Source organism: Cucumis melo, chromosome 10 (assembly GCF_025177605.1).
Source record: "Cucumis melo cultivar AY chromosome 10, USDA_Cmelo_AY_1.0, whole genome shotgun sequence".
Classification (NCBI taxonomy): Eukaryota; Viridiplantae; Streptophyta; class Magnoliopsida; order Cucurbitales; family Cucurbitaceae; genus Cucumis; species Cucumis melo.
This window is the reverse complement of record NC_066866.1, coordinates 2,278,572-2,301,763: the sequence shown is the minus strand read 5'-3', so window position 1 is coordinate 2,301,763 and position 23,192 is coordinate 2,278,572. Positions and strand designations below refer to the sequence as shown.

Sequence of the window (23,192 nt, the reverse complement as noted above, 5' to 3'; positions counted from 1 at the left end):
GGGAAAAGAAAGAAAATTATTAGTCCCCAAGAGGGAACCCTCTTTTTCTTCCTTAATTGCATTGGAAATTGATATGAGATTTTGTCATTTCCAAAATTTCCATAACAATTTTCTTTTTCTTTTTCTTTTTATTTCTAAACATTAGTCCTAACATTAATTATAATTTTATTACCAAAATAAACCCCTAAAACACACAAAATACAAAGTTTATTTTCTTAAATGTGTTTTAGGAGTTTCTTCAATTTTAATTAATGTATTTTTATTTATAATTGTTGATTTCTTTTAAAACCTTTTTGTTATATATATACCACTTCTTAATATAAAATTTTGCAAATATACTCCTTTTTTTTTTTCTTACACAAGAATTGTTTTTGTTATTTAATCGATTACAGTAAAATTAACTTCGAAACATTAAATTTATATATTAAAATTAGGTTAAATACTATTTTGGTTGTATCTGTTCTTAAACTTTTTAAAATAGTTTACTTTGATACCTCTCACTAGGATTCATATAACTTTTTAATAAAATGATAACGTCACTTCTGTATTTGGAACACTAGGCTCTAGATTCAACATATTATTTAAAATTGATTACTTGTGAAAAAAATTATTTGCAATTTTGTATATCAATTTTTTTTCTATATGAGTTGTTCGTAATTTTACTTATTTTTAGATTTATTTCATCCCGTCATAAATGTTAAACACCAATATGTAATTTCTATTTTATTTTTTTCATACTACTCTGTGTTTTTATGATTTGCTTCAAGATTTCAATTTAAAATTATAATTAAAAAAAATGAGGGAGCTGAAGAGGGAACATGAAAGAGTTGGTTTTGGAGAAAAAAAAGAACAAAATTAGGTTTTTTTTTTTACTTGATTCAAGTGATCAGGTTGATTATACTTTTGTATAATCGTAAAATATTAATTATAGAATAAATTAACAAATTCTTTTTTTTATATATTATTATCTATCGATTTAATCAATATGATAAATCTAGAATTTATAGTCATTCAAATATCGAAAGTCGGTCTTATCATTCTATTAGTTAAAAGTTAACGAAATCCTAATAACAATAATGATCAAAGTAATTAACTATTCTACTTCTAAGTATCAAAATAGAACAAAAAATCATGCATAAAAAAACGAACCATCTTCTTGTTCTCTACAAAAGCTTTAATTGAAATTAAAGTAAAACCAAGTTTCCATTTCCCAATAATCCTACCATCTCTATATAAACAATCCAATCCATCCAACATCCTCCATTCTCCTCTTCAAACTAAACCCTAATCTTCACCTTATCCACAAACATTGTTAATTAGTTTGAGAATGGAAAATAATAATCTGACAGCAATAATCGGAGGGGTGGTGGGAGTTGCTTCCCTCGTCGTCTCGGTGGCTTCTTTGATGTCTGGAAATCCGAAGATGATGAAAGCTCCCGGAAAAGATGGCTACATCCCCAGAGCTGCTTTCGAGAAGAACCCTGCTGCTTATTTTAGAAACCTTCGTAGCTAGGCCTATATGCTTAATCACCACCTTATTAGTTCTAATTATATATCTAATGCAATGCTATATCTCTTCTTATCTCTACTTCTAATCCCATCTTATTATTAATATAAAATATTTTATGAGGATCCAGATGTTTAATTTCTCATTATCTCATCATATTTTCCGATAAGAAAAAGTTAAACACAAAACTGAACCTTTCCTAAACCCTACTATTAAGTGTGTTTATTTGAAAATTTCTAATGGGGAATATGCATTGATTAATTAGTAGTAAATGAACAATGTTAATAGGTTGACAATATATTAAAATAAAGCATTCACAAAAATATTAATAAGTTGAAATTAAAAACCTAAGTCATCGACTCATCAATTCCAACACCTTTTCTTATTTAGTATTATGTTTATATAACCTTTTCCAATAAGATAAATGCGATCGTCCAAAATTTCTAAATTGCATCAACATTTGGAACTTCTACGATATCGAACTTTTATGGGTTAATTTGGAATTTTATAGCATTTGAAAGTAATTAAATTGTCTTATTTCTCATTTTTGTAGGGTTATATTTGTTTCTTGTTTTGTGTAGTTTGTGTATTTTGGAGGTGATATTTCCAGGACAAATATTAGATTATGAAACCGATTCAATTTACATTTAATCGAAATGAGTAAGACTTTAGTAATTGAATTTCCTTATGGGTTTTCTTAAAATGAAAATTTAACCATGCATAATTTTTATTAATTTTTTAAAATATAATTAAAAAAGATAAAATGTCAAAAACTACCCTTAAATGAACAAATAGACAAGAACTAAATTACAAAGACTAAAGTAGATTAATTAATAAGCAAGTTTTGATGACTTAAGTAATGAGGTAAGCTTTAATTTTTGCCTTTTTTTATTTAATGAAATCATAAAAATGTTATAATCAAATGCCATTTAATAATTAATTATTTATATATGAAGATTCCAAAGAGCCATTTCTAAATTATTCTGATCTCATGGTTTGTACTATATATATAAATCCTCAAGGCAAATATTGAGAATTTAAACTCAAAGAATTAACAAAGAGAGAGGCAATCATGATGATGATGATGACGACGATGATGATGGATGTTGTAATTAGCAAATACATTATAATTCCAAGTCTTGTATTTGGGTGTGTGATTTTGATGAGCAGCATCATGAAGTTGGTGAACAAGTTTTGGTGGACCCCCATGAGGATTCAAAGGATAATGAGGTCCCAAGGGATTAATGGCCCCTCTTACAAATTCATACAAGGCAACATGAGAGATATGTACACCAAAAGAATGCAAGCCATGGCTACCCCTATGGAGCTCTCTCACAATATACTCCCTAGGGTTATACCTCATGTTCATTCTTGGCTCAACGATTACGGTATGTTGAAACAGTTATATTATGTTTTAATCAAGTTTTTTCATAATGAAAAGTGGTTTTGTGGAAACAGGGAGGAGCTTCTTGCAGTGGTATGGGATGGAGGCACAGTTAATCATTACGGACCCAGAAATGATCAAAGAAGTGTTGAATGATAAACGAAAAAATTACCCAAAAGCAAAACTTGGAAGCGATTTATTTAGAATTTTTGGAAATGGACTTGTGACTTCTGAGGGTCAAAGATGGGCAAAGTCTAGAAAAATTGCCAATTTTGCTTTCCATGGAGACAGCCTCAAAGTAATAATTAACTTAATTAATATATAATTCAGCTCATGTTATTAATTATTAATTACTAACTTTTCTTTTTCAAAATTAAATTAAGAACATGATTCCAACCATGATTGAGTGTGGTGAGAAGATGATTGAAGGGTGGAAGAATTATGAAGGCAAAGAATTGGATGTATTCAAAGAATTGAAAGTTTACACTTTGGATGTTATTTCTCATACTGCTTTTGGGAGTAGCTACCAGCAAGGATCGAATATTTTTCACATGTTACAACAGCTTACTGACTTGTCTATCAGAAATGGATACAAAATTAAGCTCCCTATAATCAGGTATTTGTAACAACCCCAACTCCAAACGAGTCATCGAAATGAAATCAAAATGTTTGTAAATGTAGTGATCGCTGGTTCTTTTTTTGTCAAACGGTGTGGTTGTTTTGCAGTAAGATATTGAAATCGAAAGATGACATAGAAGGAGAGCGACTGGAGAAGAGAATGAACGAATGTTTCGCTGAAATAATAAGAGGAAGAGAAGAGAAATCAAAGAAGGGAGAAGGGTATGGGAATGACTTTCTAGGAATGTTAGTGAAGGCAAAAAATGAAGGTGAAAAATCAGAGAGGATAACAATGGATGTGATAGTGGCAGAATGCAAAACATTTTACTTTGCTGGACATGAAACAACAAATGTTTTGATAACTTGGATTATCTTTCTTCTTGCCATTCATAAAGAATGGCAAGAACAAGCAAGAAATGAGGTGTTTAGGATTTTTGGACACAACAACAATCCAACATATGAAGCCCTTTCTAAACTAAAAATAGTAAGATTTTCGCTTATCATTCTTCTTTTAACATCAATACTTAACTACAATATGTTAATTAATATGACCATTTTAAGTGGTTAATTAGGGTTAATCAACTGTTTTTCTATGCCTATAAACTTTCTTTCAGATGACAATGATCATCAACGAAACTTTGAGGTTGTATCCCCCTGCAATGACCGTATCACGCCAAGTGGTGGAGAAGGAAGTAAAGTTGGGGAGCCTTGTACTTCCAACATCGCTCCAACTGACAATCCCAACTATTGCGGTCCATCACGACAAAGAATTTTGGGGAGAAGATGTACATGAATTCAAACCAGAAAGATTTTCCGAAGGGGTCTCGAAAACGATCGAAAGAAACTCGGCTGGGTATCTTCCATTTGGGTTAGGTCCTCGAAATTGTGTGGGGATGAACTTTGCCATCAATGAGGCCAAAGTTGCCATGTCAATTATTCTACAAAAGTACTCGTTTACCCTCTCCCCTGCCTACGCTCACACGCCCGTCCAGTTTCTCACTACTTGCCCCCAACAAGGACTTCAAGTCATTCTTCATTCCATATCAAATTAGAATAAAAAGACAAACAAAAACGTAAATGTGTTTGATGTAAGAATAGATTGTTTTAACTTTAACAGCGAAAATGTATTGTAAGTTATAATTAAACATTCAATAAATATGATACTAAATTTTGATCAAGACGGTAAAGTGAGCTCTCAAGTCTGTATCTGTAAATATTTTTTTTACTGTTATTTTTCAATTTCATTTCAAAATAGATCTCAGCATTATTGAACTATGAACGAAGGCAGGCCGCTGACTTTCTATGACTTTTCTCCTTTATCTTCATCCTCTGACTCCCTCCCTCCATCCCTTCGTTCCTGCCTTTTTAACCTCCGGCGCCGTAGTCATCACTTTCCTCCGCCCTCTAGTTTAATTGGGACCAAACCCCAGGTTTGTGTTTTTCTTTTTCAAACTTTTTGTTAATCAAAAAGGAAAAGAAGTACTTCAGAGTATCAAATTGAATCAAAGCAACCTAACTTTCAATTTTCAATCTTAATAATTACAAATGGATGTTTCCCAGATACCGATTGCCTGTCAGCTGCAATATCAGATGCCATCTTGAAGCAATTAGAAGGAGAAGTGAGATGTGATGGAGTGTACGATCATCATTTACATTTCAATATTTCTATCTGGGTGTCTTCTTTTTGTGGTCTTCAAGCTCTTTGTCAAACTATGGTGGACTCCCATGAGGATTCAGAGGTTCATGAGGTCACAGGGGATTCAAGGTCCTTCTTACAAGTTCATCCAAGGCAATACCAGAGATGTTTACATGAAAAGAATGCAGGCCATGGCTACACCCATGGACCTTTCCCATAACATTCTCCCCAGAGTTATGCCTTCGGTTCACTCTTGGCTCAACCTTTACGGTACAAAACTCGTCTTGAACTTTCAATTGTTGTGTTGGGACGGCCTTGAATCCGTTATCTGAAACTTTGAATGTAAATGACCAAGCACTTGAGATTATATGTTATTTACGACTATCGATTCAACGCTTAGAGATTTTTCATATATAAATCTTTTAATCTTATTGGCGTTTTTGCAGTCTATATTATTTGATATTCTTCTCAAGGAATAAAATCGTCTCTCCTCTACCCCCATGGACTTAGTTTAACACACTGTCAGTGAAGTATGTAAATCTGTGTTGATCTTTTCTCACTTTCTTTGCTTGGCTTGTCAATTTCATGACATTTTCCTTCCATTTTGTTAACGACTGAGTCTGGTTTTTAAACTTTTAGAGCTCTGCTTTTAAGAATAGATTCTTGAAATTTAAATAGTGCTTTAATAGGTCTCTTAACCATTGCTTTTGAGTCTAATATCTTGCAAACATATGGTTATTACTTATTAAATACAAAATTGAAAGCTTAGAGACTTGGACTTGTTGTCATCTAAATCTATTAAAAAATGTTAAAGGGGTCTATTAGACTTAACTTTGAAAGTAAATGAATTAACTTACAATTAAACAGCTTCTTTTTCAATTGGATGTCTGTTTTTATTGGTGCGAGTGCCTGGAATTGTCAAACAGGGAGGAACTATCTTCAGTGGGCTGGAGTTGATGCTCAGTTGATGATTACAGACCCAGAGATGATCAAGGAGGTGCTCCATGATCGACAAAAGAGCTTCCCAAAAGCGAAACTCAAAGGCCACATTGATAGAATTTTTGGAAATGGACTCGCCACTGCAGAGGGTCAACGATGGGTCAATTCCAGGAGAATAGCCAACTTTGCTTTCCATGGAGACAGTCTCAAAGTAATTAACTTCATACTTGATTTTAATTTCAAAATTTTGGTGAGTTTTATGTTGAGATTTGATTGAACTGTCTGAGATTATTGGGAGTGTACTGCAGAACATGATCCCAACCATGATTGAGTGTGGTGAGAAGATGATTGAAGGGTGGAAAAATTATGAAGGCAAAGAATTGGATGCGTTCAAAGAATTCAAAGTATTCACTTTGGATGTCATTTCTCATACTGCTTTTGGGAGTAGTTACCAACAAGGAAAGAAAATCTTCCACATGCTTCAAGAGCTTTGCGATCTATCAATCAGAAATGGATACAAAATTAAGCTACCTATAATCAGGTAATTTAGCCGAGTTTGATAGTTTTTTTTTTTTTTTTTTGAAATTTGAGCTTCATTATTCTCACCTTGATAATTTGTTGACTTGGAATTCAAATGTTTTAGCTGAAAACTATGGTAAGAATATTTAGCTGAAACAAACAGAAATTTCAAAAACTTAATGTGGGGCTTACTTTTGTTTGTTGAGTTCCTAAATTACTTGATGAAAGTTGATGTTATGTTAATAGAAATGGAACTTTTTGTTGGAATGTCTTAATTTTTTTATCCGACGCTCCAAATGATCAAGGACAGGGTCTCGCTAATTGTAAAACTACACTCACTTTGCTCGTGGACATAGCTAACATATTGTTAGTAAACCATTTTTCGTGCTTTTTTTTTACTGGTGACGCTTTTTGCTTGTGCCATAACTCTAGTTTTGATTTGTTTGCAGTAAGATTTTGAAATCAAAAGATGATTATGAAGGAGAAAGGCTTGAAAAGAGACTTAAAGATTGCTTCATGGAAATCATAAAAGAGAGAGAAGAGAAGTTGAGGAATGATGAAGCAAGTGATTATGGGAATGACTTTCTGGGATTATTAATAAAGGCGAAGAACGACCCTGAAACATCACAAAGCATTTCTATGGAAGACATTGTTGATGAATGCAAAACATTTTACTTTGCTGGACATGAGACCACCAATGTTTTGTTGGCTTGGACTATGCTTCTTTTGGCTTTGCATAAAGAATGGCAAGAAAAGGCAAGAAATGAAGTGTTTGATGTATTTGGACACAACCACCCAACTTTGGAAGGCCTTCCAAAACTAAAAGCGGTAAGAATTATGACGCATAGATCGATATGGAAACTAGGATCTCCTGATCTATTATCATGTAAATACTTATAGGACGTGTGTGTTCGCTTTTACTATGGACAGATGGCAATGATCATCAATGAATGTCTGAGGCTATATCCACCGGCAATGACGATAGCACGGCGAGTAGAGAAGGAAGTGAGACTAGGAAACCTGGTGGTTCCTACAACGACTTTGCTGGCAATTCCTACGGTAGCAGTTCATCATGACACAAAGTTTTGGGGAGATGATGCACATGAGTTCAAACCAGAAAGATTTTCAGAAGGGATAGGAAAAGCCACCGAAAAAAACTCTGCTGCATATCTCCCGTTTGGATTGGGGCCTCGAAACTGTGTGGGGATGAACTTTGCAACAAACGAAGCCAAAATTGCAATGTCAATGATTCTACAGAGGTACTCCTTTAGCCTATCGCCGGCCTATGCACACATGCCGGCGCAGTTGTTAACCATTTGCCCCCAGAATGGAGTTCAAGTGATACTAAATTCAATAGCAGATTAAAAAGCTTAAAATGAACACTGTTTGGAATATGAAATTTACTTGTTTAGTAAATTTTAAGCAGCTTCAAATTAAATTACACTGTTACTTAATGTAAAAATATATGGTTGTTTGCCATAAGTGTACCAAAACTACATTACTGTTACTATTACTATTATCGTGATTGGTTCGATCTTTCAGTTTTGTAATTATTTGAGTAAAAAAAATCAAGTTGTTAGCAAAATTATAAAAGTATTGAACTTGTTTTAATGCATAAGTTAGTGAGCTGCATAGTTTGAAATAAAACTTGCAAATTACTCAAAATTAAAAGAAAATGAGAAGAAATTATACTTCCACAACAAGCAAAGTAATCTTAAGAATTTTTAAATATTTGTTTCGGTAATTGTCGCCACGCACCCGAGCTTTTTTTTTTTTGCTGGGTCATTTGTATACGGGAAAAGTGTTAGCACCCGATAACATCTATTTAAAAAACTGTGTTCAAATTTTATGTCTCAAATAAAATTCATTTTTTTAAAAAAGTATTTCTTATTTCATTATTCATAAATTATTACTTTCTCACACTAGTATTCGAATTAAGTTTTTTAAAAAAAACATTGATTAAATTTATTTTTTTCTTGGGATCAAATCTCGCACTCCCAGATAAATTTCTAGATTACATCATAGGATTTTTTTAACGAAATCGACATGGGTTATTACAAAAAAAAAAAAGTTTGATTAGGTAATCTTATGAAATATATTTAATTTTGAGTTTAAAAAAATAATTTTAAAGCAAAAAAAAATTAATGGTTTAAAGAGAAAAATTTTAAAAAAGATTTTAAATTTTGGTTAAAAGTATCTTAAAAAATTTCAAGAAATTTGCAACCTCCAACTAAGTTTTTGTTTCGTTATGGAATTAGATTTAGGGTAAAAAAAAGACAATATGAAGATGAAAATAAAACAATAAAACAAAAAGGCTAATAACCCACCTTTGGAATAAATTTTTCGCAGAGATTCTCTCTAAAACATTTTCTTTAATAATTCTCTTTAAGCCAAAATTTTCCTAGATTTTCTCTAAAACAAGTTTTTTTCTCCCCTTTCCAAATGACCATAAGTCCTTATTTATAAACCTAGGCTGCACCACAAATTAGAAAAATTTAATGAGTATAAAATCAAAATAGATATTATGTGATTTTATTAAAAAAAATTCTAAAACATTAAAAATGTGATATTGAAAGATTTTGTTCAAAATACATTTATATGTTTTTTCTAAAGTGATAAGTCAAAATTGATTTATTTTTTTAAAATAATACATATTCTCATAAATAGTTTTTATTTTTCCTTTTAATAAAAGATTTTTAAAATAATAATAATAACAATTATTATAAAATTTTATATTATTACAAAAATAAAGTTTACCTTTTTTCTTTTTATAACAAAATTAACAAATAAAAATTTTTAACCATTATTATAATTAATATATTTTTTTAAAAAATGTAAGATAAAATTAGGTGGATACAGTCATTATTCTTTTATATAGATTGTAAAAGGAGACCATGGTATAAAAATGTCATTACATCCAAACATTCAAATAGTGGTTAAAATAAAACATCACATATACATTTCAATTGACATAAAATTTGTAATATTTACTCTAAATTTTGAAAACATATTTCATTTTTTTCTGAAAATTATTATTATTATTATTTAACTAAATTTGTTAAAAATTAATTTCCAACTACTAAATTAAAAAAAAAAATTGAGTGACAGAGACCAAAATTTAAAAAAAAAAATTTAAAAAAAAAAACTCAAAAGACAAAAATTAATTGAAGTTTTAATCCATTAAATAAAAAGAAATTAAGAAAAAAGTCAACATATTACTTTGGAACTATGTTATTCATAGGAATATTATGAAATTGGATTTTCAATGTTTCTGTTTTGCCATTATTGACCAATGTTCCCCACTTGGCATCCACAAAGTAATTCTTTTAGCAAAAGATAAACATTAAAACTTTGTTTTTAAGGAACACAAAACACAAAATGAACTGAATTACAAAGAGAAAAAAAGATCAAGAGAGAAACAACTAACAAACTCCATCAATGGATATTATGAACTACTACAACATTTCAATATTGATATTTGGGATTATCCTTTTTGGAGGTATCATCATCATCATCAAGCTTTTAGGAAGGCTATGGTGGAGTCCTATGAAGATCCAACAGTTGATGAGATCGCAAGGGATCCAAGGGCCATCATACAATCTCATACAAGGCAACACCAAAGAGATGTACTCAAAAAGAATCAAGGCTATGGCTAAACCAATGCAACTCTCTCACCATATACTTCCTAGGGTTCTTCCTCATATTCACTCTTGGCTCAACCAATATGGTATGTCCTCTCTTCCATATCAGAGCTCATTGGATTATGATATAAACTGGAATCTGTTTTACTGATTGATTTTGGTGGTGTGGGAAAAACAGGAAGGAACTATGTTCAATGGTTTGGAGCAGATGCTCATTTAGTCATAACAGAGCCAGAGCTGATCAAGGAAGTGCTTAACAACCAACACAAAGACTTCCCAAAGGCAAAACTCCAAGGCCACATTCATAAAATTTTCGGAAATGGACTTGCCACAGCAGAGGGTCAAAGATGGGTCAACTCTAGAAAACTTGCTCATTTTGCTTTCCATGGAGATAGCCTCAAAAGTAAATTTAATTAAATTATTCAAACTAACCCAACCCCTAAATATAACTTTGATATTTACCCAATTGTTTTACAATTTTGCAGAACATGATCCCATCAATGGTTCAGTGTGCTGAGACAATGGTTGAAGAATGGGAACAGCATGAAGAAAAAGAGATTGATGTGTTCGAACATTTCAAGGTTTATACTTTGGATGTCATTTCACATACTGCTTTTGGAAGTAGTTATGAACAAGGAAGAAATATATTCCAAATGTTGCAGAGGCTTTGTGAGTTATACATTACAAATAGATATAAAGTTAGACTTCCTGTGATCAGGTACTTTTAAGTTTGTTTTCGCCGTTCGCCATGTGACAATTTTTTATTAGACAATAATTATTAGAAATGTTCACCAAATCGGACCTAAAATTAGTATTAATTCTTGCCCTGAATGTTTGTGTGTTTTGAGGATGCAGTAAGATATTGAAATCAGAAGATGATATTGAAGGGGAGAGTCTTGAAAAGAAGATGAAAGATTGCTTTGTGGAAATCATAAAAGCAAGAGAAGATCAGAAGATGAATAATGATTATGGGAATGACTTTTTAGGATTGTTAGTGAAGGCCAAAAATGATCCTCAAAAATCACAAAGGATTAGTTTGGAAGATGTTGTTGATGAATGCAAGACACTCTACTTTGCTGGACATGAGACCACCAGTCTTTTGTTGGCTTGGACTATGTTTCTTTTGGCTTTGCATAAAGAATGGCAAGAAAAAGCTAGAAACGAAGTGTTCGACCTATTTGGACACAGCAACCCGACTTTTGAAGCCCTTCCAAAACTAAAAACGGTAATTATGAATTATATAACCTTGATTTTCAAAAACTAAATTGGTTATCAAACCGAAACATTGTTATTGTTTGTGCAGATGAGTATGATCATCCATGAAAGTCTGAGGCTATACCCTCCGGTGATGACATTAGTAAGAAAAGTGGAGAAGGAGACAAGATTGGGGAGGCTAGTTCTTCCGAGTGGAGTGCACGTAGTGATACCGACGGCAGCAATTCATCACGACGAAGAGTTATGGGGGAGAAGCGCAGATGATTTCAAGCCAGAAAGATTCTCGGAAGGGATAGCAAAGGCAACCGAAAGAAACCCAGTTGGCGGTACGTATCTCCCCTTCGGATTAGGGTCTCGAAGCTGCGTGGGGATGAACTTTGCATTGAACGAAGCCAAAATAGCAATCTCCATGATTCTTCAACGATTCTCCTTCACCCTTTCCCCTGCCTACGCTCATTCCCCTGCTATGTTTCTTACCATTGCTCCTCAGCATGGACTTCAGCTCATTCTTCACCCACTTTCCACACATCGACAAAGCACTTTCATGATGTGAATTCTCAATCCAATATTATCTACAACTTTCATTACTCATTATGGTCAACGCCCGACAAGGGAGCATTTGAAACATTTAGTTGTTATCCAGTCTTGTGTTGTTCAACATAGAGTTTTGAAATTTGTAATCCTAATATAAATTAGACTCATTTTTCGAATTTGATTTCAAATTTTCGATAAACTATAACCGAATAACAAAGTAAACCCAGTGTTGCATATTTACTTAGACCGATTCATCTTTTCGAACCAAATAACCAAAATCTAAGAACAAAATAAATTTCAATAATAAGTAAAATACATACATACATACATATATATTAATTGTTGGCCGACCAAATCAGTTTCACAAAAAGACTTTACTGTCCCACACTACAATGGGATGTTTGTTTGTTTGTTTGATTGAACGAACCGGGTTGGTTATTATAAATAAATTTGCCGTCCCTATTCATTTCAACCAATTTTGAATTAGATGGATAGAGTTTATGTATTTGTTTGTGTGTTGTCGTTTTGTACAATTTAAGGTTGCGTTTTGACTATAAACTCCAAACATATAACATAAATATTTCTTCCTTACAGGACATAAAAAGGACATTTTTGGTTCTTTATAATGTCTTCTTTCTCTTCATGGTCCTACATTATTCCTTTACTCCCTCTTCATTAATTTTTTCACTTCACTTTATAAAAATTTGGTTACTAACTTACTCATTCTTTTCTACGGAAAATTACATTATATGACAATTTAAAAAAAAAAAAAAAAAACAGTTCATAGCACCTCTTATTTACATATTAGAAATATAACAAGTAATTAGATATATCATTCAGCTATTAGAAGATTATCTGCTTTTAAATTTGCTATTTTTACAATTTAGAAAACATAGTAACATAGCTCTATTATCATAAAAAAAAAAAAAAAATTGCTATTTTTGTAAACGACCCTTTCTTTTATTTGGTAATTAATCAAGTGTATAGCAATGTTTTTAAACAATTGCAAAGATATTAATTAACTCTATTAATGGTAGACTTTGAGAGTTCATAATAGAATTCTGTTATATAGGTAAATTCTATATTTGGACTATACTTGCAAGTTGAACTGTCCTTTTGTATTGGGTTGGTCGTCTCTTAAATTTAAATATTTTATATTGTTGCACATTCCTGTATTTAGTTCCTATGAAGTGGTTAACTAGATTGCGTGATTAGTGTTTTTTTTTTTTATTGTTTCATGTAGTTTTGGACTTCTATTAAGATAACTTACGAGAACTCACCCTCTTGAAATTTATTGAATTGTGGGTGTTTAGTCGATTTTCTTCTCTATTTCTATACTTTTTCTTAATTAACTTCTTTGTTCGTCACTCGAAGGTGTAAAGTCAAATTCTCTACACTATAATTCGATGTTTTTTTTTTACAAAATACAAATCAATGATGATCAAAAGTGAGTACAAAGAAGGAAAAAAAATAAAGGTTAAAAGTAGAATCTCGAAACCTAAGTACTAAATAAAAACAAAAGTAGATGAATTTGATTAATGTTTGAGAGGTGGGGGTGTTTGGATGGTGACGTAAGAATTAAATTATATTAAAGAAGGTCACACGTGGTAGCTTTGGTATTATTGTAAAAAGTAATAAGAAGAAGAAGAAGAAGTAGAAGAAGAAGAAATTGTGTTCTGTGGAGAGTGATATTTGTGAGAATTAATAGTTTGGTTTGAAATTAAATGATTTGGTGGTGTGATATACCAAAATTAACTACTTTTCCATAACTATAACTATAAATAAATGCTTTGTGTACACATTCGTCCCCACTCTTCATCCTCTTTATGCCCTTTTTTTCCCTTTCAAAATCAATTAAATTGATATTTTCTTCCAACGTCGTTCGTTGATGTTATTTAACTCTTCTGTGGGTGTTCTTGTTGTATATTTTATGTCAATTTAGTTGTGTTCACTTTGATCTAAAACTTATTTTAAAAGTTAAAGTATACGTGACATTCTAAGAGACGGTATTTAAAAAATATTAATTCATAATCAAAATTTACGATAATAAATTTAAATTCTAATTTTTTAAAATGAATTTTCTAATTTTCTAATTTATTGTATTTAGCCATTATAGAAAACATATAAATATACAAAAACTATTGTAAAGTGTAAAAGTTGTAATAAAATATTTATAAATTATAATAAAATTTCGAAATCTTTTTTATATTAATTTTTTCGTAGAAATTAAAATCAACCACACTTTAGTCGGTGCTTGAACTACCTTGTGCTATTGACCTCCTCGAGATAAGATGTTCAATTTTTTTTGTCAATATTTGTTATTTATATTAGATTACGGGCAATGTGACGATGATAATAAATACAATTCTTATAAATATATCTAAAAAATAATTATATTATAAATAATCAACATACATGTGATATAGTTTAATATGCATTAACTAATTAGGTTGTGCTGAAATGCGATAATACACCATACCAAACCTACCTAAATAGTTGTTTGTTACAATTATGAACACCAACCACCATTTTATTAAGATCGTAATTAACTACAAACTTTATGGATAATCTCTACGATTCTTTCTACAATTTTGAGTACATATAATATAATAACTTTTATACTCTCTTTTTTTTTTTTTTTTGGAAAAATGACTATAACTTTTGGATTATATTAAATAGTTTCACCTTTTAATCTTTCCCAAAAAGAATTAGGTATTTTAATTACGGAAATTAGCATATGAATTGAAGCAAAATAAAAATGGTGACTTTTTTTTTTCTTTTCTTTTTAACATTTTAACAAAAAAATATATAAAGTTGAATGAAAATTAGAAAAGAGGGAGACAGCATGAGAAGAAGCTTTATACTTAAAACAAGCCACGTGGGAATGTTTGACTTTTGAAAATGACAGGTGGACATGCCACATGAGAAATGTCAATTCTCATATACATACATAAAGATGATGACACCATGCATACGTGTCATTTTATATATATATATATATATATATATATATATGAAAAAAAGCCAAATAGTTTCCCTAAACCCTACTTTCATTACTAGGGTTAAAGGATCATTTACAAACCATTTGAGAGAAACAAAGCAAACACAACCCTATTTTAATTTGTTTTGAAAGAAAAAGTTTGAAACTTGTAGCTAGCTAGTGAGACGGCCTAAATGTACCGAAAGTAATTGTTTGGAGTGATATGACTAGCTAGTATGTGATCAACTGTAATACTCGTTGTTGGATAATTTTTAATCGGTCTACATAAAAAAAAAAAACCTTTTCATATTTGTAATATATAGTTCGATTGAATATCTTACTCGATCTTCATAGTATACTCTATTTTTTCTTTCTAAACGATTCTAAATATAATATATACCAACAAAAATAGGCTAAAAAAGTTACATTAGAAAGTAGTTAACCAACTTTAAAGGTGATTAATCAATTCAACTTTTGTTTACTTTATTTATATATATATATAAAAGAAAAGGTGATGTTTGACTTTTTTATTTTTTAATTGGATGCCTCTATATGATTACAAAAATTAGAAAAAAAAAATAAAAGGTGACAACTTTGCTTTATGGGTCGGTTTCCTTAGCAAAATATAAATGGCTTTTGGGCATTAGTATTACTATACGTAAGAAATAAAAATATCAAAAGCACTATCCATTTTAGTTTGTTCTTTTTTCTTAGAATTAATTAATTTCTAATATCTGTCCTTTATTGGTGTACAACCATATGTTAAATTAAACATATAGTTTAAATGATTAATAAAATATCGATTGTTTCAATAATTCGACATATTATTAATTTATCGACATTGAATTAACTAAATACAACATCTGATTAAAGTCTTCGAAACAAAGACACAATTTGTAATAGTCTTAAATCTTATTCCTCTCGATATCTATCATATTGTGGTTGAAATCACCCACCTAGAGATGGTTAATGCAATCTCGGTAGATTTAATTTATAGAAAGTCTGAAAAGCATTTTCTCTCCTAGAAAAGTAAAGTTGTTCGTATTGTTTAATATTTTTTTACTCTTTTCTTTATCATGTTTGTGAATCATAATCATAATGTTGGAACCATTGTTGTTGGTATATATATTTAGTTTGTTGTTTTTTTTTTTAAAATTTAAGAACAATGATAAAGTTCAAATTTTTGTAGGGTATATTTTAGAATAAGTAACTATTATAGAAATACAAATGGTGTTGCAAATTGCATATTATAAAAAGATGAATATATATGTATGTATGTATATATATATATATATATATATATATAAAAGAACAAAAATCAATTTTATTTTATCATAATTCTTTCCTTTAATAATTAATATATGGTCCAGATGAGCACTGTTCCACATACCTCTAAATATATTTTAGCAACCAAAAATATTTATAGTTTAAATTGCAACTGCTAATATATATAAAGAATAATTCCACCTATGAATTATATATACATATACATATATATATACATATATATATATATATATATATACATATACATATATATATATATATATATATATATACATATACATACATATATATATATATATATATATATATATATATATAATATTTAACCATTTACATTGTTTTAGTAATCCTTCTAAACTTTTTGGATAATTCATTTATCTTTTTTTCTTAATTAAGGTAATTATAAAATGTAGTAATTTTCAGAATAATTATTAAGTATGCGGCAATATTTTAAAAAAATTGCAAATATAGCAAAGTCTATCTATGATAGACTTCTATCATTGATAGACCCTTATCAGTCATAAACCAACATTTGCTACATGGTCTATCACTAATAAACTCTTATTATTGATAGGTTTTGACAGATTTTGCTATATTTGCAATTTTTAAAAATGTTACTATATACTTAGTTATTTTGAATATTATTACTATATTTACAACTATCCCTTTCAAAATTGGACCTAATATTTTAAAATTTTAGTAAAAAGTAAACAACAAATAAATAAGCTTTGAAGTGGGAAGAGTGTTCCATAAAATTTAATTTTCAAAAACAAAAACTCAAAAATCAAATCGCTACTAAACGTGACTTTATTTTGTTTTTTAAAATTAAACATAGGTACATTGCTCATTCAACGTCTAAATTACTATCTACCAATGTTTTAATTTAAAATCTAGAAAGAAAAAATAAAACTTTTTCCAAAAACTTTTTTTTTTTAATTAGACTAAGAATTCAACCTTTGTAATTAAATCAAAACAAAATATACTTTAATTTTTAAAAAAAAAATGTAATGAAAAGTCTTTAATTAGTTTAACCTAATACTAAGATTCTCATAATATCTCACTAACCTCAAACTCCAACCTAATATAACACAATACTATACCACACTCCCAACCATAAATATTGGTGTGATGTCAATTTTATTATTTCTATTATTTTAAATGTCGATTTTTTTTTTTTAAATTTTTTTTCCTTAGACAAATAATTTTGTTAAGGGATTAATTTTACACACACACACACACACAATATTCCCCATAAAGTATATAAAATCATTTCCATATAACTACTCCCTCCTTATATGGTAGGTTTATTACACCAATATTATTTAATCATAAGATCCAATAATAATCATAATTCATAACCACTTTCTTTCACCAACAACTTTATTCATCATATTAAAATTATCGATAAACATGTTTTGAAAATACAAAATACAAAGTTATATTAACTTTAATAACTACGTATCTGTTGTGATTAGTTTCAACTAATTCAAACTTGAAAGTATTATTATTGCTTAGCTAATTATGTAATGCTAAATGCAAAGTCTCTTGTGGTAAATTCTTTTAGTTTGTGATGGAGGGGAAGGTACGGAAGAGGACAAATAATGTCCTTTTTTTTTTTTTTTTAATTTACGAAATGATGGAATGGAATTTGTAACCATTTCTAACAAAGTTGAATTGCTAAAATTAGTAGAGCACTTCAGTAACAAGTGTGAGCCCAGAAGTAAATAAAGAAATGAATAATCGAGATTTGTTTTAAAGCATATAATAAAAATCAAATCAATCAAACAAAAAATTCACCATCTTGTGCAATAAAAAAAGGAAGCTTTTGAAGGAAATGATGGCATAAAAATGGCGGAAATATTCAGAATCCCAATTCCCAAATCAGAATGATACGAAAAGAAAAACGGACCCACAAAATGTGTGTGTATATATATATATATATATATATATATATATATATATTAAATATATATAGAAAAGAGAAAAGAAGAAGGAGACCGGTTCTGATCCGAAAAGCAGGGCAGAGCAGAGCTTTTGGGTAAAATCCAGAGAGACGAGAGAAGAAAGGAAGGAAGCAGCACCCAAAATCAGAATCAGCGTCTACATCCAACCTGTTATAATAGTCTACTCTACTCCCTCTCTCCTCCAGCTAATTCCCTCTGTTCTCACTTTTCCCGGCATAAAAGAGGAAAACCCATCAACAAATTCAAATAAATTTCTCCCTCTGTTGCTTTTCAGGGCGTAGAAATGGAAACCCCTCTCCGCGTTACACTTTCTGACATGATTGTCATCCCCAGGAAAAAGGGTTCTCGTCTCTTGGTTTAATTTCAGCTGCCGATGATCATCGAACCAAATCAGGAACTGACTCCACTGCAAAAGGGTATTCGGGATTGCTGCTTGACCCATTAAAAAAGAAGAGCTGCATTACAGTATAATAGCCTTCTTTGAGTAGGTAAAACGAATTTCAGTTTTCAACCCATTTTTCTATTTCGTTTTTCCTCGAAAATCTTTCCCCTGTTTGAGGAGATGGGAAGTTTTTTAATCTGGGTTTTAGTTGCAAGAGGTGGAAGAGAAGTTAGATGGGTAGTTTACGAAGGAACTTAAAAAGGGTTTGTGAGTGAATGTATGAAAGTGCTAAAAACCAAGCCATTTTACTAGACCGTTCGCTTCCCCTTATTAATTGCAGAGAGAGAGAGAGTAGAGAGGGACCGGTGCTTTTCATAGTTGACCTTTAATTAGTGAAATAGATAATAACAACTCATTTCCTTCTCTCTCTGTGTGTGTGTGCGACCCCATTTATTCTCTCATCTGCTTGTCGTAATAATCTTTAATGGTTTATACAGCCGCACCTCTTCGTTTCAGGCTGTTTTGGGGATTCTTCTTACCGTTGCTCTAACACATTGTGGACTGCATTTTCCTCTGTTCCTATATGTTTCAAGGTTCCCTCCCTTTCTTTCATCTTCTCCTTTTCTTTTCTTATTTCTGTATTAACTGACTGTTCCAGCGATCATGGTTTTCATTTTCAATCATTTTCTTATATTTTCTTTTTAGCTGTTTCAAAGTCTCACACCCACACCACCATAGTTCCACTTTATTCTTTTTTCTTCATCTATTTTCACCCCCTTTTGCTTGAAGCTCATACTGGATGTGGAGGAGGGCAAGTTGGGATTTCTCTTTTTCTTTTTCCCTGTTAGCTCTTAGATAAGTCAACAGTTGGATCATATTTTATTGGGGTCGAAATTTTATTTGGAATTGGATCTGTTTTGTTTGTCAGATTTCTTATTCATGAATTGGATTCTCTCTCCTATTCTGATTCCACGCATCAGTGCACAGAATTGATGAATTCCTATCTGGGTTTTCTCTCAGTTCTTTGGAACCTTCTTTCATTTTTTTTGTTTCCTCTAAATTATAAGATTAAATAACAAGGTAGTCGGATCTAATCTGGACTACCAGACAAAAAAGGGTGGTGAGAATTTTGAGAGGGGCCGATCTCGGATACCCTTTGATTTAATATTTGGATTTGGGTTTTATTTTTTCCGTTCAGATTTAAGTAAGTTCTCCTAAAGTCAAATCTTCTGTCGTTTAGCATGAACAGGACACTGGATTTGCTTGAAAATTTTACTTACACAGCATTCCATTTGTACAGATTTTTGTTTACAATTTTTATGCACCCCTTGAAAATTAAGTTCTTGACTCGATCTCCCTTTCTGATCACTTTTCTATATCATTTTATGGATGAATACATACTTTGTAAGCTGGCCTAAGATTTTAGAAAAACACGAGTTTTTAATTCTTAGTAGTGAAAGTCATCAAATGGTTTATTTTTTCTTGCAGTCAATGGAAGGATAATCTTGGTTTTTTGACTTCTGGGAACCATTGCCAGGAAACCCTTCTTCTTGTTAATTTAAACTTAAAAGTTGGCCTGTTTTATACTTTTTGAGCTGACTTTCTGCTATGTAAATTGTTAATTTATTGTGCAATTGTACGAAGATGGAAGGATTTGACTTAGCTTTTTTTCACTTTACTTTTCTTGCCTATGAATGACAGATTCTCCACATAATAGTCATCTCAGCCCAACTTTGATACATATCTTGAGAAAATCCATTTGAACAGTCCACGTGAATCATGAAAGTTGGTAATTCTCATATCTTCAATTTTTTTTTTTTTACTAAAAGGAAATACCAATTCAAAAATTCGTTCTATTTCTGCACTATCTCTCAACCCAGTGAATTTGTTTCAATTGTTTAGGCTGCCTAGTTTACTAGAAATAATTGAACTTTTTTCTATATCAAATTTCTTCCAGTTAGGAAAAATTAATCATAACCAAGTTGCTACAAGATTAAAAAAAGAAAAATCAGTTGATCTTCCCCTTTGCCACTGGCCAGAAAAAGTTAATAACAAAAACAAGTCCCCATGGAATTTATATTTGATTTCTTTTACAGAAGGTGAGCCCATAGTTTGCCATTCAAATGCTAGCCCCAAGTTTGTTCCCAAGTCTTTTGAATGTGATAATGATGATCTCAATTCTGGTGGGATGAAGCTTGAAGATCAGAAAGAATTTACAAGCATTCTCAAAGGCAATATGGATGCCCATCACAATAATACTGCTGCAGATGGTTGGGTTGCAAAGAAGCGTGAATGCCTAGATCTTGATGATTTTAATGACTATGACGATGTTAAAGCCTTTGTGTCACCACTCAATAATTCTTGTAAAGTAGACTTGTCTGAGGAAGACTCCGAGTTATACATGGAAAAGAGTATTGTTGAATGTCAACTTCCAGAACTAATAGTTTGTTACAAAGAAAATATTTGCAATATTGTTAAAGATATTTGTATTGATGACGGTACTCCTCGGGATAAGCTCTTTTGTGGTAGTAGTTTGGATGAGGAGGATGTCTGTTCCATTAACCCTCCTACAAAAGATTGGAAGGATGAGTCTGTAGGAGAACTAAAGCAAAGAGATATGTTTGCTTCAGATGATTCAGAGCATTCAGAATCTTTTGGCAGTAAGGACTCACCCAATCAATGCGATTCCAAGGATTTGGCTAGTACTCCTGAGGCAGAATATGATGTGGCATATTTTACTGACAACGATATGCCAATGACAGATTTAGTTACAGAGAGCTTAAAGCCACTAACCGACAATAAGATTAAGCCTCACCCTCAGTCTGAACAGGTATGTTTCTTTTTGACATAATAGATGTTCAATTTACATCATGAACATGTATGTATTCTGTCTTTAGTTGGGCTTTTCATTACTGTTCTTGAATCTAGCTCTTATTATCATTCATTCGAGTGTTGTGTACAATTAATTGTATTGAGCTCTTGGAGCTCTGGACATTGTTGCCAGTATTGTTAGTTTTAAACCCTATAATAATTGTAGCCATAGACTGGGAGTGAGGGTTGGCTATGACTAAAACTTTTCAATTTCCAGTTCTCGTTGGCTCTTTATTGCTCAACTATTGTCGTGTTGTAAATATGCTTGTGGGAGTAGTGTGTGTTATAAGGTGACTGTTTGTTTGTTTGTTCTGATGCAGGTTTGTATTGAAACTACGTGTTCGGAAGTCCCTGTTTTGGCACATGTAGCTGATGAATCTTTTAGCAACACCAGAGAAACGACATCAGAGTCCATTACTTCAGCTGAAGATCCCAAAAATAGCGATTCTGCGAATGGTATGTCATACAATAGTAAAGTGGACAAAGGAAACATTACTTTCGATTTCAATTCTTTAGCATCCACAGCTAGTGATGGTCTGGAGCGTTGTGATAATGGTGACTTGAACTCTTCAGCTCCTTCAACCAGTGCCTCGGTGGGCTGCAAAGAGACTACCAGCTCCAACCCTTTAGCTTCTGCCGACAAAAGTGAACCACAATGTCACAATACTAGTAGTAACCCTAAACGTGTGGAATATGAAGACTTACCACGAGTGGAATATGAAGACATACGTAAGACTGAAGTTGGGAATTTCGATAGTCATACGGTTTCAAGCGAAGTCCAACAAGGCGTGGGTGAAACAAGTTTCTCTGTGGCACCTTTGGGGAGTCTGATGTCTAATTCGGGCCGTATAGGTTACTCTGGCAGCATCTCTCATCGGTCTGATAGCAGCACAACCAGCACCCGTTCGTTTGCCTTTCCCATGTAAAGCTCTTGAACAGCTATTTCTTAGTGTATGCCCATTTTTTTATTTATCATTGAAGTTCGGAACTAATGGGAGGAAAATATTTATCTTCCTGCAGATTACAAACCGAGTGGAATAGCAGTCCTGTTAGAATGGCTAAACCTGATCGAAAGCATCTACAGAAGCATCGGGGATGGAGACATGGCATTCTGTGCTGTAGATTCTGAAAGCTTCTACTAATTTATCCATAATTTATCCTTAGGTTTAGTATCTAAAATATACATCACCCAAGTCTTTTGTCAGTCGAGTCGCATAAATATAGTCAATCTTTGCCAATGTCTACCTTCATTTGTTAGGTTCTCTTCAGATTGCAATATCATACAGGTTGAATTTCTGTCTTTTAAAGGAGCGTCATTAATGCTCAACTTACAGAGGATGTTTTACATGTTGTAAGGTCATCTTACGAGATTAGCTGAAACACATGTTTGTTGGTTCGAACACCAAGTGATTATAAAAATGAAAAAGCTGCAATTAACATTGTTTTAATCGTTCTTAACCATCATGGTGACTGTAAAAGGCTTCAGCGAGTTGACCTGCCTCCATAATGGCTTGCCCGAGTGTTTCTATGCTTAAGCTAAACCAAACACGACGAGAAAGAAAAATAATTTTCTTGGGTTTCATGGCATTGGAAAGCAGTGTTTAAGGGGGAAACCCCCCATTTTGTTGGTTAAATGGGAAAAAGTTGTAGTGCTCAAGACTGCTGCAGAAAAATATATCAACAAAAATGTTATTACATTTAATCCCTTCTAGTGG

The 23,192-nt window shown here is 31.5% G+C and overlaps 4 protein-coding genes across 12 annotated transcripts; all 4 read left to right on the top strand.

Moving 5' to 3' along the window:
• Positions 1 to 2,579: 2,579 nt before the first annotated feature.
• Positions 2,580 to 4,687, top strand: LOC103489194 (cytochrome P450 CYP749A22-like). The gene is made up of 5 exons (XM_008448243.3): positions 2,580 to 2,895; positions 2,966 to 3,189; positions 3,275 to 3,507; positions 3,618 to 3,993; positions 4,124 to 4,687. The coding sequence occupies exons 1-5, from the start codon at positions 2,580 to 2,582 to the stop codon at positions 4,559 to 4,561; spliced, it is 1,587 nt and encodes a 528-aa protein (XP_008446465.2). The 3' UTR covers positions 4,562 to 4,687.
• On the top strand, positions 4,555 to 8,153 carry LOC103489195 (cytochrome P450 CYP749A22-like). The gene is made up of 6 exons (XM_008448244.3): positions 4,555 to 4,939; positions 5,070 to 5,415; positions 6,072 to 6,295; positions 6,393 to 6,625; positions 7,053 to 7,431; positions 7,534 to 8,153. Exons 2-6 carry the CDS (start codon positions 5,139 to 5,141, stop codon positions 7,966 to 7,968), a joined length of 1,548 nt encoding a protein of 515 aa, XP_008446466.1. The 5' UTR covers positions 4,555 to 4,939; positions 5,070 to 5,138; the 3' UTR covers positions 7,969 to 8,153.
• A 1,853-nt stretch (positions 8,154 to 10,006) lies between these two features.
• LOC103489196 (cytochrome P450 CYP749A22-like) lies at positions 10,007 to 12,157 on the top strand. Its single transcript, XM_051091128.1, has 5 exons — positions 10,007 to 10,330; positions 10,423 to 10,648; positions 10,732 to 10,962; positions 11,100 to 11,469; positions 11,548 to 12,157. The coding sequence occupies exons 1-5, from the start codon at positions 10,042 to 10,044 to the stop codon at positions 12,010 to 12,012; spliced, it is 1,581 nt and encodes a 526-aa protein (XP_050947085.1). The 5' UTR covers positions 10,007 to 10,041; the 3' UTR covers positions 12,013 to 12,157.
• A 6,086-nt stretch (positions 12,158 to 18,243) lies between these two features.
• Positions 18,244 to 22,925, top strand: LOC103489197 (uncharacterized). 9 transcript variants are annotated; one of them, XM_051091125.1, is made up of 7 exons: positions 18,258 to 18,712; positions 19,104 to 19,199; positions 20,308 to 20,395; positions 20,703 to 21,436; positions 21,798 to 21,933; positions 22,051 to 22,399; positions 22,498 to 22,925. In XM_051091125.1, the coding sequence occupies exons 3-7, from the start codon at positions 20,386 to 20,388 to the stop codon at positions 22,604 to 22,606; spliced, it is 1,338 nt and encodes a 445-aa protein (XP_050947082.1). In that variant the 5' UTR covers positions 18,258 to 18,712; positions 19,104 to 19,199; positions 20,308 to 20,385; the 3' UTR covers positions 22,607 to 22,925. The 9 variants fall into 9 exon arrangements, with proteins under 9 accessions (XP_008446468.2, XP_050947082.1, XP_050947081.1 ...); XM_051091121.1 differs by having other exon boundaries at positions 18,260 to 18,408; positions 18,499 to 18,712; positions 19,123 to 19,199; positions 21,798 to 22,399; XM_008448246.3 differs by having other exon boundaries at positions 18,244 to 18,712; positions 21,798 to 22,399.
• The last annotated feature ends 267 nt before the right edge of the window (positions 22,926 to 23,192 follow it).

Excerpts from the sequence above, each read along its gene's own strand:
- LOC103489194 (XM_008448243.3), top strand. The coding sequence starts at position 2,580 with ATGATGATGATGATGACGACGATGATGATGGATGTTGTAATTAGCAAA. Across the intron at positions 2,896-2,965 it reads TTCTTGGCTCAACGATTACG|GGAGGAGCTTCTTGCAGTGG; the intron begins GTATGTTGAAAC and ends TTGTGGAAACAG. Across the intron at positions 3,190-3,274 it reads TCCATGGAGACAGCCTCAAA|AACATGATTCCAACCATGAT; the intron begins GTAATAATTAAC and ends AATTAAATTAAG.
- LOC103489195 (XM_008448244.3), top strand. The coding sequence starts at position 5,139 with ATGGAGTGTACGATCATCATTTACATTTCAATATTTCTATCTGGGTGT. Across the intron at positions 6,296-6,392 it reads TCCATGGAGACAGTCTCAAA|AACATGATCCCAACCATGAT; the intron begins GTAATTAACTTC and ends AGTGTACTGCAG. Across the intron at positions 6,626-7,052 it reads ATTAAGCTACCTATAATCAG|TAAGATTTTGAAATCAAAAG; the intron begins GTAATTTAGCCG and ends ATTTGTTTGCAG.
- LOC103489196 (XM_051091128.1), top strand. The coding sequence starts at position 10,042 with ATGGATATTATGAACTACTACAACATTTCAATATTGATATTTGGGATT. Across the intron at positions 10,649-10,731 it reads CATGGAGATAGCCTCAAAAG|CATGATCCCATCAATGGTTC; the intron begins TAAATTTAATTA and ends AATTTTGCAGAA. Across the intron at positions 10,963-11,099 it reads GTTAGACTTCCTGTGATCAG|TAAGATATTGAAATCAGAAG; the intron begins GTACTTTTAAGT and ends TTGAGGATGCAG.
- LOC103489197 (XM_008448246.3), top strand. Across the intron at positions 21,437-21,797 it reads CTCACCCTCAGTCTGAACAG|GTTTGTATTGAAACTACGTG; the intron begins GTATGTTTCTTT and ends GTTCTGATGCAG. Across the intron at positions 22,400-22,497 it reads CGTTCGTTTGCCTTTCCCAT|ATTACAAACCGAGTGGAATA; the intron begins GTAAAGCTCTTG and ends ATCTTCCTGCAG.